Below are 15982 nucleotides of genomic sequence, written 5' to 3' on the forward strand. Positions count from 1 at the left end.
AACTTTTTCTGCAATATTCTACTTTATTAAAATCTCAGTGCAGTATATGAACTGGGGAGGTAAGTGTTCCCCTGAAAGACTAATGCAGTTTTCTTATTTTACTTGGACGACAACCTCCCTTTCCTCACTATTCTTGGGAGACAGCGCTCATGCCTCACTCAACACAGCAATTTACAGGATTTCAGTGGGGAGGAGTTGGCCTGCAAACATGACATTGTTTTTTGGCAGTGTCCAAAGGTCATTTCAGTATTTGAAGAGTCCCTTCAATCCAAATCTTAAATTACTGTCATCTAAAGGGGAATAGACTCAAGCCTATAAGGTCTCACTGTACTCCTGGATACTGACTCAGGCCTCAGCTGCTCTGTGGTACATATCATAGTGAAAATCATGTTGGGCACTCAATGCCCAGTACTGAAGACAAAAAAACATTGGTCCAATGTTCACAGATACTGATCCAAACATTGTAATGAGGAGTGGAGCTGGAAGTTATCCCTTACGGCTCATCAGTGTGTGAGACTAAAAAGTCTTACAGTGTGTAAGGCTAAAAAGGCCTTTACTCAAAAGCCATACATGCAATATATTTCTAAATATGTTTATAACACAGGGGTTAGGATAGTAATTTAAACATTGATAGCACCCCTGCATAAGGTATGATAAAAATTTTTCTGGTAAATCAACTAAAATGTATGACATGTTTGCTCAAGAAAGAGGGGTATAAACTGGAAGGACACTGGAAATGTTATTTCATTGAGGAGCTACAAGAGCTTAGTTTGTCCAGCCTAACCAACTGTTGATTAGGATTGTTCTTTACCCTGTTCATTAGAGGGGGTAGAGCAGGTATCCAAGCTCCAACTTTAGCCCAAGAACATAGACATAAACTGTCTCCATATGCATTCAGGCAGGAAATTGGAAGAGGTTTGAAACCATCAGAGGTGTAAGGCTCAGCAACAACCTGCCAGTCAGGAAAGTGACAGGTAAAAACCCAGGACTGAGCTCCATAAATCACAATGTGATAAGGAAACAGAGTTTCTTGCGGCTACACAGGATGGCCAGGAGGCTTCTGTGGGGTCTAATCCCACTTGGATTGGATTCAATGAGAAGTTGTTTTATGGCAGAAGAGGGACTTCCCTTCTGGAAGATAGGGATGCAGATGAGAATGGCAGAGATGGCTGTACAGAAGCAGGCACATGGGCTTTGTGAAATGCTCTTTTTTTCTGCCTTGCAGTTCAATTATTGGATAAAGAAATCGGTGTCAAAGTCTTGAAATGGACAAACACCTTTAGAAGTGTGTCCTCAGCAAAGCAAAATCCCAGGCTGAGCCTGGCTGCAGAGACAGAGGAAGACATCTTTGGGAGCCAGTTTGTCTGCTGGGGCTGGCAATGTGACAGCTGATCCTCCTTGCATTGACATAAGTTTGAGGGCAGATGCTTGGAAATAAGTCCTTCTGTGATGTGTTTTTCACATTTTTAGGCAAGGCATGTGTAAATACATGTGAATGTGCAGCCTTGAATTCCTTGGGCCTGTGGTTTGGAGAAATCCAAAGGGGTTATAACATGCCACTTTGAATTTCAGAATACAAGGGATTTTTTAGGATTTCTGTCTTTATTGTGTCTCAGTATTAGGAGCAGCTGGTTATGGGCAGAAATTTCCAATTAAACAGAAGATGGGGCTCTACTTCAGCCTCGCTGTGGCTTTTTTGTATGGCTGTGGCATGCCAGCATCTGAGAACCTTGCATGTGCTGTAAGAACTTAATTCCCTCTTGTTGTCAACACAGTTCCTCTGGTTGAGTCCCTTAAAAAGTTATGAAAGTGTCATCTGAGCTAAAATTAGCAGCATGAAGGTTCAGGGGACCATTTTTCTCCAAGGCAGCCATTGGAGCTTGGACCTCGAGAGCTTTGCAGTGGTGTGAAACTTGTAGCTGTCACAGGGAATTTATCCAGGGGCTAGAATACGTGTTAATCCTTCTTCTGGATATTTTGCAAGACCTGTTGCAAGGGCTTGAGTTATAAAACCTTCAAGTTTCATCAGTTGCTGTTCAGGTCACAAAGTGAGGAAAGGAGAACAGAGACGAACCTACACTGAACATGCATTTACACCTTACATAAAGATTTTCACCATTCTGGTGAGACAGAAAGTACATTATCTGGGCCAGGCATCCCTGGGGGATGTGTGTCTCACTTGTGCCTGTGTGTCACGGTCATTGTACCATCTTGTTCTTTCTTGAGCCTTCTGAGTTCAGCAAACTGTTTCACTCCTCAAGAGACTGAAGGCTTGCATATTGCAAGGAAGGAGTAAAACAGACCAAAGCCACCCAAAGCTGTGTAGTAGTGGGAAGCTAATTTAATTTACAGCCTGGTAGAGGAAGGACAAAGGGCCCCTGAAGAGCTCTTCCTTGCTGGTAGATCCTGAGAGCAGAGCAGGGTGGATGGAAAGCTGAAGGCTCTGAGAAGCTGTTCCTGGTGTGCCCTGCTCCCAGGAGCTGCAGCTGCCTCTCATTCTGCCCGCTTACACATGTGCACGCTGGAGTGTTTTACCCAAAAGCTGCCTTTCAGCACGTTTTGAAAGGCTCTCCAGTTTCACTTTGAGGTAGGGTAAGTCCATCACCTCCCCGGTGAACTCTCTCAGTATCTAAATAGCCCAGCAGTTAGCGGCTCCTATTTCAAGGCTGGAGCTGTCTAAATCCAGCCCCCAGGCATCGGACTGTGCCGAATGCTTCCCAGCTGCTGGATGGAGCAGCAGTCCTGCACACGGAATGCTTTGCTTTTTCTGCCTGTGATGCCAGTGCTGCGTGACTTGGGGGCAGCTGGAGTGGGGCAGGAGGTCCTGGAGCTGCTCCCCTGCCCTGGAACAGAGTGGATGAAGTGTGAGCACATCCCATGCTGCAAAAGAGCCCATGGCAAAACCATGTCTGGGCATTTGCTCCATTTCTGTATCCTAGGGTGTTGGCCTGGTCATGGTGAGCCAATGGAAGCTGTCAAAATTACTTAATCCTTGAACAATCTTATTACCAGGAAGGAATCGGCTACTCTTCATGGGTCACAGAAACAAAACCACTCGCCTGACATGGTTTGCTCGATTCTGAAATTTGAAGAATATGTGTGGGGGTCAGCAGAGGTGAGAGGCAGGGGAGGAGCAGGGAGTGGAAAAGGAAACTGAAAAACCCTGGACTACCCAACAGAAACTTCTCCTGGAGCTTTATTCCAGTATGCAATTATAGTTTTTCTGAGTTGCAGTGTTACACAAGTGTGCTACCCCATGCCTTAGAAATCCAAGAGCATGTTACGTGGGATACCCAGGAGAATGATCAGTGATGATCAATGCAGCAGATGATCATTATCATTCCTGGTGCTCCAGGGAGCATGGACCTCGCAGCATAGACTGCTCTTGATGCTGTTGAAAGCACTGGTCTGGCTCTTTTTAATCCAAATTCAATTTCTGCTTAAAAAAAAAAAAGAAAAACCGTGTCATAGGCTTTCACAAGCCTAAAACATGCGGACATAAAGTCTTCATTCAAACGTTCCTCTTTGATGGCAGCAGGAAGCAGCGCTTCCGAGGGATCCCTTACAGAGGGAGCTGCTCCAGAGGCTTGGCAGGGATGGATGTCGCCGTGACGGGGGAGCAGCAGCGCTCCGACGCCTCGGCTGCCGTGGGAGAGGAGCGTGCGGAAAGCCGCAGAGCGTGCCAGAACAAATAGCACTTAGAGAAAAGATTTTTCCTTTGTTCCCTGCCTTTGTCCCTCTGCCTTAGGAGCGGGTTTCCAAGAGCAGGCGCAGCGTTGCGGGATGCCGGGCTGCCCGGCGCCAGGAGTGCATCTGCCCCCACTGCGATGGGCACTCTCAGTCTAGGGGCACACAGTCCTGCTCCCAGCCGGGCTCTGGGCTCTCAGGGGACACTCTTCATCCCTCCAGGGTGCCTGCCTGCCTGCCTGCATCCCCACGCTTGGCAGAGCCAGCCAGCAGTTCCCGCTCTTCATTTCAGAGCATCTGGCCCTGCCGTAAGGATTGTTTTGCTTCAAAAAAATAAATCAGTGCTTTGTATCCTAATGGCCTTGCCAAAGGAGGACGTGCCAGACTCAGGCCAAAGCACACTGAACCCGTTTTCCAGGCTCACACGTGCTGTCATCTGTGGAGCTTGTGTGTGAGTCAACGTGTACAAACACTTGCAGTGTTTCACAGGCATATTGGGAAGGTTATTTGCATGTGGTTTGTTTGGGATTTTTTCACCCTTGCTTTTCCAAGGGAGGCCAGCAGGAATGAGAGACACACAAAAGCATCAGGTTTGTTTCTCTGTCAATTTTAAGTGCTCAGTGTAAAGGGTCATTAAAGCCTGACGTGTGCTGTTCAGAAGCTGGCACTGGGGAGGAGCAGGCAAGCCACAGGAGCAGCCCTGCTCGCCCAGGCCAGCACAGGCTTGTCAGAGCCACTGTTTGCCTTCCGCCCTCAGCAGCCAAGTCCCGTGGGAGTTTGCACGCAGCATTGAGCCAGGAGAAGGGGCCACAGTGGAGCACACACACATCAGTGTGCCAGCAGCTCCCTGTGCTGCCACGGGGCATCCTTGGGTGTCATGGAATGGGCTGCCAGGGCTGTGGTACCCTGGCACGTTCCCTGGGGAGATGATGCTGTGCTGGGCATGGGGGGACACTGGGGAATGCTGAATTTTGAACAGACTCTCTGTGTGCTGCACTGTGCCTGAGTGCTGGCTGAGTCACCAAGGTCCCCTTCTTGGGGACATCTGTGTTCAGGCACCCTACTGCACACAGGCCAGCACGTCCTGCCCTCACAGGGCTCTTTGCAGAAGCCTTGCAGTTGGTTTGCAGTTGGTTTGGTTTCAGGAGAGCCAGGCAGGATTGCCCAGCTGGGGCTGTGAGGGCTGAGCAAGTCAGCACCCGTGCCAGGACAGCATGAGCTCCTTTGTAGTCCATCCCAGCCATAGAGTCATCCCAAACAGCCCGGTTGGGTGGGTGCTTTTGGAAGGGGGGTTGTGGCCAGGGCGAGTACAGCAAATGCTACTTCCCAACAGCAATTTGTGGCGTAAGAAATAGAATATTTCCCCTCCACCTCCTTTAATTCGTTGATCAAAGAGATCCTTCACCAATAGCTTGAATTTACAGGATGTTTGCAAACTTTTCCTTCTAGGAGGTGTAAGGCTTTGCTCGCAGATGTGCTCATGTGGGTTTTGTCTTTGGTCACCCTGGGACCATCAGGACAAGCTGTAGTTCTGCCTTTGTTTAGCAGGGCCAGGTTAGGTTTGTAAACTGTCAAAGTTAAACTGGAAACATACTCCAAACCTAGGAAGACCACAGAGCACAAAGGCATTTGTAAACTAATGTAATTACTCTCTTCAGTGCCTTTGAATAAAGTTGGCTCCAGTTTAAAGGCTTTTTCCTACCCTGTTTTTACATTATGTTCTTTCCTTTCTCCTGGTTTGTGACTTTTTTAATTTCTACCTTCCCCTCCTCCCTTTTACCATCAAGCAGCTGTTAATTTCCAAAATGTATATAGGTTTTCTTAGCAAAACTTGGTGTTTGGACACTTTCCTTATAAAGGTGAGAATAACACCTTGGGAATCTGCTGTGCCAGGTTCTGGTAGCATGGAGCCTATCCAAGTGGGACTTCCCTGGGACAGGATGGAGCTTGCCCAGCCCACCAGCATCCCTTGGCACCCACAGCTGTCCCCATGTCCAGTGTACTGGCCAGACCATGCCCATGGCATCTGCAACCTTGAGATGTTGTGTGAAGCTTTATTTTAACTCAGTGTGATGTTTTCCAGTCTGTTTTGGGATTTCTCTCATGCAGATATTAGCAGAAGTCAGAGTGAAGTGAGACAAGTGGGAAAACTGAGGATAAAACCTAGTCCAGCCCCACAAGGGGCTCCTGTGTGTTAATGATGTTTGTTGGGATAACCATGGGCAGAGCAGATCTGTTGTGAGGGGCAATAGGAGGATGCAGAGCTGCTGGGTTGTACAGCAGAAGTATTTAATAATAAAACAGTTGCAGGTACTGCATGGTTTAGAGAGGAAATGTTATCTCTCCAGGGTCATTGCCCACTCTATTATCCTTATCTGGCTGCCACTCCTGCTGCAGAGCCTATAAGGGCAGTGAGAGCTATCAGGCACATGGGGGTCTGGCCCTGGCCCTGCAAGGCTCCAGCTACAAGCCTTGTGCATGCTGCAACACAGGGCTGGATGGAGGAGGAGTTACTTTAGCATAAAACAGTGACCTTTTGTACAAAAGTAAAGTGCAGACTGAGCAGTTTTAGTTTCCCAGCAAGTTAACACTTTCTGCAGGCTTTTTCCCTGAAAAGCCAGGTTGATCTAAGAATCCCCTTTCCCCTCTTTATTTCTGAGCATCAGAGAGGCCTGTGCCAGCCCAGCTGCTCCCATGCCAGGTCAGAAATGCTGTTGGCAGCCAGCTGGGCACAGAGGCAGAGTGACACAGACAGCCTGTGACCCTGTCCCTCCCAGTCTTGGGTCTCCCATCCAAGGAGCTGGGTTCATGCCATGGGAACAGCTGATGGATGAGAGAGTGTTGTATGCACAGGCATGGCCCAATGTCAGCCTGGGCAAGGGATGTCCTTCTGCTCTTCATCTGCCCTCTGGGTGGATCTCTTGGGATAGAGGTGATGTCCTGGATGAAAGGATCTGTGCATCCCTCTGGTTCAGGTTTTTCCCAGAAGGAGATGGTGGCTGCAGGAGGGAATGGTGGCTCCAGAAGGGATTTTCTCCTCATGAGATGTTCCACAGGTACTGGGCAAGGATTGGCAGCTGCCTCTGCTCCATCCTCTGCATGAGCACTCCTCTAGAAGGTCCCTGTGGTCGATGCAGATCCAAAGCAAACCCTTTCAGGTTATTTCAGGCAACACAACACAGGTTGGATCCTGTTGTATTTATTTTGTTTTGCTTCTTAAACCAAATTGCCCATCCCTGCCAAGCTATGTTGCTGGTGTGATGGGAACCAGTTCCTGCAGTCCTGCTGGGAGTAAATGGAAAACTTCCCAGCGGAAGCAGGAGCAGAGCTGGGCACGTACATCCTGCTGGATTGTGCTCCAGGAATGCAGCACCCAGGCAGCTGAAGGAAGAGCTGCCATCCTTGGGTTTTGCCCAGGGTGAGCGTCTTGGGGCTCGTTGCTGTAGTAGTTTGGCAGCTCTTCAAAATAAAAGTAATTTGTGGTCTCCACCAACTTCAAGGATTGGGTGGGCAAAAAAAATTTCATTGCAAGAAATCAAAACACAGGCTAACCAGTGTGAGCACAGGGCACAGGGAAGCCTCTCTGCACGTGGGGGATTTGGCAGCAGAAGCCACAGCAGTGTGTGCTGGCTGGGCACACACAGCGTGGCTGTGTGGGAGCCTGGCAGCCCAGGAAAGGGTCTGCTGGGGCATTGCTGGGGGATTTTTAACTGCAAACTTTGCTGCATGAACTTAGGGAGCTCATTTAACATCATGATGCTGCAATTAGTCCTTTGCAATGTGTATATTTGCTACCTTGTGTAGCACGTCATAAGAATTTTAGTGTTTTTAATGTGCTTTGATGTTCCTGGATGAAGGATGCTCTATAAATGCAAAGTAAGTATTCTAATGTATGTCGTTTGTTTTCTTTTTAACATTACAAAATACTTTGCAGCCATTCTTTCTTTGACAGTTTCCATAGCTGGTGGGTCTGTTTCTGCTGTGCCTTAGCAAAACAAATTTAGGGTTTTGCAGTGGCATATGCTCAGCATGTTCCTCAACTTTGTGACATGAGCAGTTCCCTTGTCATCAGCACTGCAGACCTGCATGTGGAAATCTGCTAAAATCTCCCTTTCTGAAAAACCTGATGATGGGGAAAGATGGATAGTGACATTGGTTTGCGAGGAATCATAAATTGAGAAAACCACTGGAGCAGCTCTTGCTCTCAGGTAGTTCTGAATGAGAGCAGGAGTGAGATGAATGCAGAGCAATTATTCATGAATAAAGCTGGATTTGGATAGTTATTCTGGAATAAAAGGATATTTCTTTCTGTAGAAGGTAACTGCATTTGAGCCACCCTCATCAGCGTGTGAGCCCATGGATGAGCTGCCCTGCCAGCCAGCCCTGTGTGCCCAGCCTGTGTCCCCATTCCTCCCAGGGACCCACAGCACCCTGTCATCCACAGATGCTGTGGGGCTGTGCAGGCAGAGGGGGCTTCTCTGGAGAGAGCTGGCCCAGGTGGTGCTTTCTAGGCCAAAGTCCAAAGCATAAAGGGAGGGGAAAAGCTGATCAGAAACCACTGCAAAGGAAGTGTTATTTGGGGAAAGCCCTCTGAAAGCTGCAGGCAGTGCAACCACTCCAAAATGAATTGCTGATAGCTGAGGGACCATCTCGGGGCTAATCCCACCATGGCAAAGGCAGAAAGCTGTGTGCACTGGGATAACAGCCTGCATCTCTCCAGCCAAGAGCAGATTTAAGGAAGCCAGCCAGCCAGCTCTGCTTCTGCCCAAGCATCCAGAGACATCTGGGGCTGCAGCGAATCCCAGTCCCAGCTGAGCTTACCTTTACCTTCTCCTGGTTCTTCCCAAGCTGTTCAACATCACCGTGGCCGTTTCAGAGCGGCTCCTCAGCCAGCGAGTCCCCTCCCGGTGCTGGCCCGGCCCTTGAGTGCGCATCCAGGTGTGGCAGTCGGAGCAGAGATGCTGGGGTTCAGGGTGTGCTTCCTCTCCGGGCTGCACTGCGCTCCCAGCGTCGGGCACGCCGCTCCTCAGCCTTTTTAATAGCTGATTTTAATTACACGCTCTGAGACGAAAGAGAAAAACTGAGCCTTCCAACAGATTTTATCTGCTGTTTATTTCCACAAATTGCTGCAGAAAAAAGCCCCGAGGGGTTTGATGGAGGTGGAGGCTGAGATAGCCAGCAACACGGAGACTGCTGGGGCGCAGCCTTCTTAACCTCCGTGCCGAGGCAGGTGCCGACACATCCCCGCAGCCGGCGCAATGCTCACGCTATGGAGGCTGACAGAGCAAACGGTAACGTGCCCACCTCGCCGGGGCTGCCATCCCTCTGCCTTGCAGGACAAAAGAAAACAAACGCAAAGCAGCTCCTGGCAGCGTTTCCCTGCTCAGAATCTTGGGGAGGACCCAGCGCTCGCTGCCTCAGGGGGTGGCTGCTGGCCGGGCACAGGGGCATGGGCTCGGCCAGGGAACCCCTCTGACAGAAGCCCCTTCTTTTGTTTCCTAGGTGCACCAGTACTACAGCTGCCTGCCCGAGGACAAGGTTCCCTATGTCAACAGCCCGGGAGAAAAATCTCGCATAAAGCAACTTCTTCACCAGCTGCCACCACATGACAATGAGGTCAGTATCCAGAAAATGTGCTTGGACATCAGCAGGGCTGCGGGTGGGGAGTGGACGCTTCTCCTGGGGTTGCTTGTGGGAAGCGTGGCTTTCCTTTCTCTACTCCTTTTGCTTTTCAGGGGGATATACTTGAATTTCAGTCATGTTGCTGTTTCGGTTGCTGTATTTGCTTCCTGTTTGATTGTTGGAGGTTTTGATTTTGTTGTTTGTTTGTTTGTTTCTAAAGTTTAAATTTTTTTAAGTAGTTTTTCTTCAGTTGTCTGAAAGGAAAGCATTTCCTCAGCCCTTGGAGGCCAAGGCTCCGTTAAAAGTGGCTTGGAATGCTGTTGAGATTATCTAGAGACAGATCCAAAGTTGCAAAAGCCTTTTCCCAGGTGCTGCTTCCGACTCACCTTGGAGTGGGAGTGAGTGTGCCAAGGAGGGGCTTTCTGGGCTGAGCCTCATGAGCTGGGAGAGCCTGCAAGGCCACAGGTTGAGTCAAAACCAGTCAGAGCAAAATAAACCTTCTTACGTCTCGCAGGAATGATGTGAGGCAGCAAAAAGGGTCTGGTCTGTGACGTCCTGATCTCACCAGTGAGAACACTGGCTTTTGGTAACCCACAAAATTTCCCTGTGTAAACAAAAAAAAATATTTTCATGTTACTTTCTGAAGAAGCCGCTCTGGGAAATACATGCAGGTAACTTGTTTGATCTCAGTCAGATTTTAACAACTTTGCCTGCGTGTGGCTGGGTGCCATGGGCACAGCACTGTCAGCATGGGGGGAGCTCCAGGCACAAAAAAGGGATTTTTTCCTGTACACCCTTGGGTCCCAACCTGCCTGCCTGCTTCCCTGGTAGCTGCTGGAAACCCACAGCCTCTGACAGCCAAAAAGCATAAGAATAAATACACACAAATGTTGCTACTGCAGCCTGTTTTCCTGCAAGTTGGACTTGCAGGTCTGTGTGTATTTTCTGCAAATTGCAGATTTTGCATCCAGTTTCCCTTCATGCTCAGTTTTGCTCCTTTTAACATTGTGTTGCTGGTTGCTCATGTGAATAACCCTGCTCAGCTCCATGAGCCTGCTCTCCCAAATAACGGAGGGTGGATTGGGCACTGGTGCTACATTTGACCTCCCTGGCTCTTCAGTTGTATTCCCCATTGAAATGCAACCAGCCAAGAGCTAAGCCTGCAGGATGGAAATAGCCAGGAAAACCTCAGAGTTTTATAGGCTTCAGGGAAATTACATCATTCATTGTTTGTATCCTTTTATTTTACTTATTTCCTTATTACCTTGCAATGCAGAGGTTTTGCAAATGAGCAGGCTTGATCCTGTGCTGGAAAAATAGTTCACAAGTTGCTGGAACTCTGTCTTTTGTGCAAAGAAAAGGGCCTGTGCTCTAGAAATGCCAGTGGAATATTATGAAGGCCTCTGCCACAGGAAGCTGATGGAGAAAGCAGGAAAACCCATCAGTCCATTTGCTGGTCTGGGTGGGTCTCTGAGAACCCAACTTTTAAGACTTTTCTACAAATTGAGCGCCCAAAGAGCCACAAGTCTCCTGCCCCTTTTGTCTCATCTCAGCCCCAGATATCTGAATCCTGTTGTTTCTCCAGCCTCCCCACAGCCAGGGGCAGAGGTTTTCAGGGCTCATGGCACAGTGCCTCACTGGGTGGTGAGCCAGGGACACCCCAGGCACTGAGCATCACTTGTGTTTTTTAGGTTCGCTATTGCAACTCATTGGATGAGGAGGAGAAGAGGGAGCTCAAACTCTTCAGCAGCCAGAGGAAGAGGGAAAACTTAGGGAGAGGCAATGTTCGGCCATTCCCTGTAACCATGACAGGAGCCATCTGTGAGCAGGTGGGTAGTGGCTGATGAGCTGGGACCTGCATCCCCCAAGTTAAGTGAAACATGTCTCCTCTGAAGGCAGACTGAGAGATTTGGGGCTGTTCACCCTGGAGAAGAGAAGGTTCTGGGGTGCTTTAAAAACCTTTCCAGTACCTAAAGGAATTACATGAGAGCTGAACAGGGACTTTTTACAAGGGCATCTATTGATCTAGGGGATGGCTTTAAACTTATATGGGGCATGTTTACATTAGATATTAGAAAGAAATCCTTTCCTGTGAGGGTGTTGAGGCACTGGCACAGGTTGCTTAGGGAAGTTGCAGCTACTTCATCCCTGGGAGTGTTCAGGCCAGATTAGATGGGGCTTTGAAGAACCTGATGTGGTGGAAGGTGTCCTTGCCCATGGCAGGGGGATCAGAACTGGATGATCTTCAGGTTCCTTCCAAGCCACACCATTCCATGATTTAATGACACTCACGAAACAAGCACCTGCCTGTGGCCCTGCCAGGTGTGAGTGCTGGGGTCTGTCAGGGCACCTTTCATGATATCTGACATGGAGTTGTCAGTTCATTTCCTGGCATTATGCAGGGCAGTGATTGTGAGAGCATCCTGTTGGTGATGGGTGGCAGTGGGGTCACCCACACTCCTCCATTAATCCCTGGCTTTTCTGACAGTGTGGTGGCCAGATCAGTGGAGGGGACATGGCTGTCTTTGCCTCACGAGCGGGACACGGCGTCTGCTGGCACCCTCCCTGCTTCATCTGCAGTGTCTGCAATGAGCTGCTGGTCGACCTGATCTACTTCTACCAGGATGGGAAGATCTACTGTGGCAGGCACCACGCCGAGTGCCTCAAGCCCCGCTGTGCCGCATGTGACGAGGTAAAGACAGCGTCTGCCATGAGTGCTGCTGCCCGCTGGGCTGGCACAGGAGGGTTGGGTGGCATTTCCCCTCCATCCCTGACTTTTTCATGAGGCATACACACCAAACTGATGGCATGGCTTTGCCAAGGGTTTGAGCAAGCTTTTCCTGAGGTTTCAAATATTCTTAGTTGCAGTCTGCCTAGGACTGTTATGAGTTAGAGCCTCATCTACACGCAGGAAGCTGGGGGGTTTCCATGAGTGTTTCGGTTTGAAGCACAGCCCCCTTTCTTTGTGATTTTAGCCCAGCTGGGTGTGGTGATCTTCCCTTTTCCTCCATTTCCCCAGAAGAAGCCCCTGGTGGGATGAGAGCTGTATTTCTTACAAGTCAGTCATGTCTGAGTACACGCCGAGCTGAAATAGGCTTTGAGAGAGGCGATTAACAGGCTACAGGAAGCTGAACAAATAGAATACAAAACTGAGATAGAAAACCATACAGAGTCACCTCTGAGCAGTTCTCAAGTGTCAATCTCTGTTTAAAAGGCTGGTGAAGGAAATTGCTCTGGTTTTTAAAGTTATGAAAACCATAGTGTGGAAAACCGTATGTACTATAAAATACCACATCCCATCCTTGTGAGCATGTAATAGTAAATATCCAAGGCTGTATGCACTTCAAATATAAAGAGCATTGATGTATGTGTCCAATTAAATTTGTAGTGTTACCAGTGGAAGGCAACCCTAACCATTCAACTGGCTCTATTTCTTTGTAGCTTAGGCAGGGTAATTTCTTTTTCATGTATTTTTTATCCCTGCAAATTCTCATTTAATTCTTTCATTCAACTCATTCTTCAGCATATTTTTCTTCCCCTAAAACATCAAGTACTAATTGTAGGAAACAGTAATTCAGGGGTAGGAGGATCTGCAAGGGAAAAGCTTTTGGTGTACCCTGTGCCAGCACAGAGAATGTGCCAACATAGAGAGCCAGGGAGCAGATCTGGGGCTCCTGGCTCCCTTGGCTTTGGGAATTGAGAATGGGTGGGGATGAGAAGAAGCCACAGCAAAAAAGCATCTGCTGAAGACATTTTAGATGGCTGCTTCTCCAACTCATCCTTAACAGCACTCTGTGCCCCAGTTTCCCCACTGGGATAATGACTGCAATCATCTTTACAGACACCCCAGCTGGGGTAGCAAGATGAGGAGCCAAGGTACCTCCATTTTTTCTCCTCTAGAGAGCTGCCACTTTTCCTTGTGTTTTTCTCATCCTTTGTGGTCAGGTCCCTGTTTCAGAGATGAGTAAATGCGTTCCAGTAAGCAGCTGCTCTGTTCTTCAGAAGTCCAGCAGATCGATAGGTTGTGTATATGTGTGTTTATTACCCTGATCGACCTCTCTGTTTGATGGGTGAGCTCACGAGCACATTACTGCAGCTCTGCCTTAACACTTTGTAGTCTGGGCACTAACACGCTTCAGAGGAATTTGCATTTTAATGGATTTTCCTAAGAAATGGTGGGTGCTCCTGCCATAAACCAAACTATGGGAGTTTCCCATGCAGGACTGGGGGAGTGATCTGTAAAATTTAGAGGGTGCAGGGCAGGAGCCACAAAGGTTGGTGTCTACACCCCGGATCCCTTTTCTGACCATCTCCTCTCCACGCTTGTGTTTCCTCCCCAGATCATTTTTGCCGACGAGTGCACCGAGGCCGAGGGCCGGCACTGGCACATGAAGCATTTCTGCTGCTTCGAGTGTGAGACGGTTCTGGGCGGGCAGCGCTACATCATGAAGGACGGGCGGCCCTACTGCTGCAGCTGCTTCGAGTCCCTGTACGCCGAGTACTGCGACACCTGCGCCCAGCACATCGGTACGGGCAGGGAGCTCCTGCATTACAGCACCCTGGGGCTGCGGGCAGGGCTGGGTCACTCTTGTGCATAGTAACACAGGATAACACAGAGTAACACAGCAACAGGCAGGAGGCAGTGTTGTAAAAAGTGCAAAAAAGGATTTGTTCAAGAGAACCATGCGGTTTTTATAGAGTGATACGATAGATTCTCTTTGATTGGCTGACTAACAAAAACATCTTCCTCATGCACCATCCTTGAGAAGAGCAGAAAGATGAAGTAGAAAAACACCACCTGCAGATTGTTTATGCTTAACAAGTTATCACATCCTTACAGCTCCCTAAAAATTCTCACAAGCTGCTGTGAGAAATGCTTGCCATTTCTCTCTCTCTGTCCCATGGCATCCACAGGACTGTGCATGGCTGGGGCAACCAAATGTGCTTGTGCCTCTCTTTCATCCACCAAGGAGGTAACAAGGTGATTTATTTGGTTAAACTGCTGTTTATCCCTTTTTGTAGTCACAGAGGCGAGGGTTATCAGAGGGCAATTTCAGGAGCAATGGCAGCTAGTGAAAGCTTTCTCTGGCATAATAAAATTTCACTGGCAGGTTTTTTTCCCTTTAAATCTCATTTTCCTGTAAACAGCCTGGCTCTTCAACTCAGGTTTTTCTCATCCAAGCTTGGCAAAGGATCACATGATTTGATGAGCTACTGTCAGAAAAGATGCTTGTTCATTAGGCATCATTATTGTTTCTGGGCCTTTTTCAATCAACTTGCAGATAGATGTTCTTAGAGAGAAAGAAATAATGGATCAGGGTCAATTTATGTTTCTAGAACAGTGATTTAAAATGCACTTCAGTCAAGGGGCTAGATGTGCCCAAGCTGGGTGGGCTGGGAAGCCCCTTGCTGCTCTCCCCAGCTCCCTTTGCCACTTGGCTGAGCACAGAGAGCACACAGACAGCCCTTCTTTTGTCCATGGAGGTGAGCTGTTCAAATACTTCATATGCTGCAGAAGAAAGAAAACCAAATATTTTCCTGCTGTGCAGCAGCCAGATGGCACAGGGAGGGGAAACAGGGTTTTCAGTGAAGCACTTGGAGGATGCATCTACTGTGACCTGCAGCACATCCTTCCCACAAGCTCAGCTGCAGAAAGGTGAAGAAGCAGCTGGTAATGTTTCTTGCATGGTCCCTTCTCTTGTGCTTCCCCCATCTGCTGCCCTTCACTCCAGCTGGCCTCCTGGAGCCTGCTGACTGTCAGATTTTCAGGGTAAAATGTCTGGTTTGGTGCATATTTGCACATTTCTAGCAGAGGAGGGACTGCAACCATTTTGCTGCAAGTCTCTCATGGTAGTGAGCTGAGCACTGTGCAGACAGGCTACATAAATCAGGGATAAGCATGTGATAAAGCCTTGTAAGGCTTAGGTTGGGTAGGTGAGGATGGAGCGTGGAGGCTGCACTCCTTCCTCTGCAAGATGGCTTTGGGCAGTGGAAAAGGAGCTGATAAAATCCCACCCACCATCTTGTCTCTCTTTTGCCCACAAGTGTAGCACTCCCATATGTATAAAAGCATTTTGCTCACTATAAGGGGAAGAAAAAACCGATTATACTAAACCTCATTTAGCTTGGAATAAAGCAGACCATTAACATAGTGTTCATTTAGAAGTTACCTGGCAGCACTTGGCCCCACAGGGGGTGAGCAGGCACGTGCTGTGCACATGTGGTGTGACACCCGTGTGCCAGCCAGCCCACACTGTGCGTGGCAGCGCCTCAGGGAACGGGGGCAGCAGGGGCTTTGGCCAGGAACAGCAGCTCAAACAAGTGTGCAGATGTTGTAACTGAAACCTCTGGAGCTTTGCTCACAGCTCTGACTGAGCACTGTGCAGATGTTGCTCCCTGGGGTTTGGCTGGAGGGAGACAGACTGTCTGTGTCAATTCCTTTGCTGAATCCAAGGAGGGCCTGGTGAAGCAACCCAGGAAATGTGGCTGGGTGCAAGGCGAGGGTGTGTGCTCGACCCCTGGGGGCAGCGCTTTTGAAGCCAAAATAAAGTTAGGATGGGACCACAGTAGCAGCAAGGGACAGGGGTGTCATCTGCTCTGTTACATACTTAACCAAGGCAGAACAAATTCCTCATTATGGTTTAGCTGGAGGCTTTTTTTTTTTTTTTAATAA

General features: G+C 48.7%; 1 protein-coding gene across 4 annotated transcripts in view; it reads left to right on the top strand.

Annotated features, from left to right (window-relative positions):
- Positions 1 to 15982, top strand: part of PRICKLE2 (prickle planar cell polarity protein 2) — a 103001-nt gene that overhangs the window by 72817 nt on the left and 14202 nt on the right. For all 4 annotated transcript variants that reach the window (XM_074550456.1, XM_074550455.1, XM_074550458.1 and 1 more), the window contains 4 exons: positions 9190 to 9303; positions 11001 to 11138; positions 11798 to 12001; positions 13650 to 13836. In XM_074550456.1, coding sequence (XP_074406557.1) covers positions 9190 to 9303; positions 11001 to 11138; positions 11798 to 12001; positions 13650 to 13836 — 643 coding nt within the window. The remainder of the gene's footprint in view (positions 1 to 9189; positions 9304 to 11000; positions 11139 to 11797; positions 12002 to 13649; positions 13837 to 15982) is intronic.

Source organism: Zonotrichia albicollis, chromosome 12 (assembly GCF_047830755.1).
Source record: "Zonotrichia albicollis isolate bZonAlb1 chromosome 12, bZonAlb1.hap1, whole genome shotgun sequence".
Lineage (NCBI taxonomy): Eukaryota > Metazoa > Chordata > Aves > Passeriformes > Passerellidae > Zonotrichia > Zonotrichia albicollis.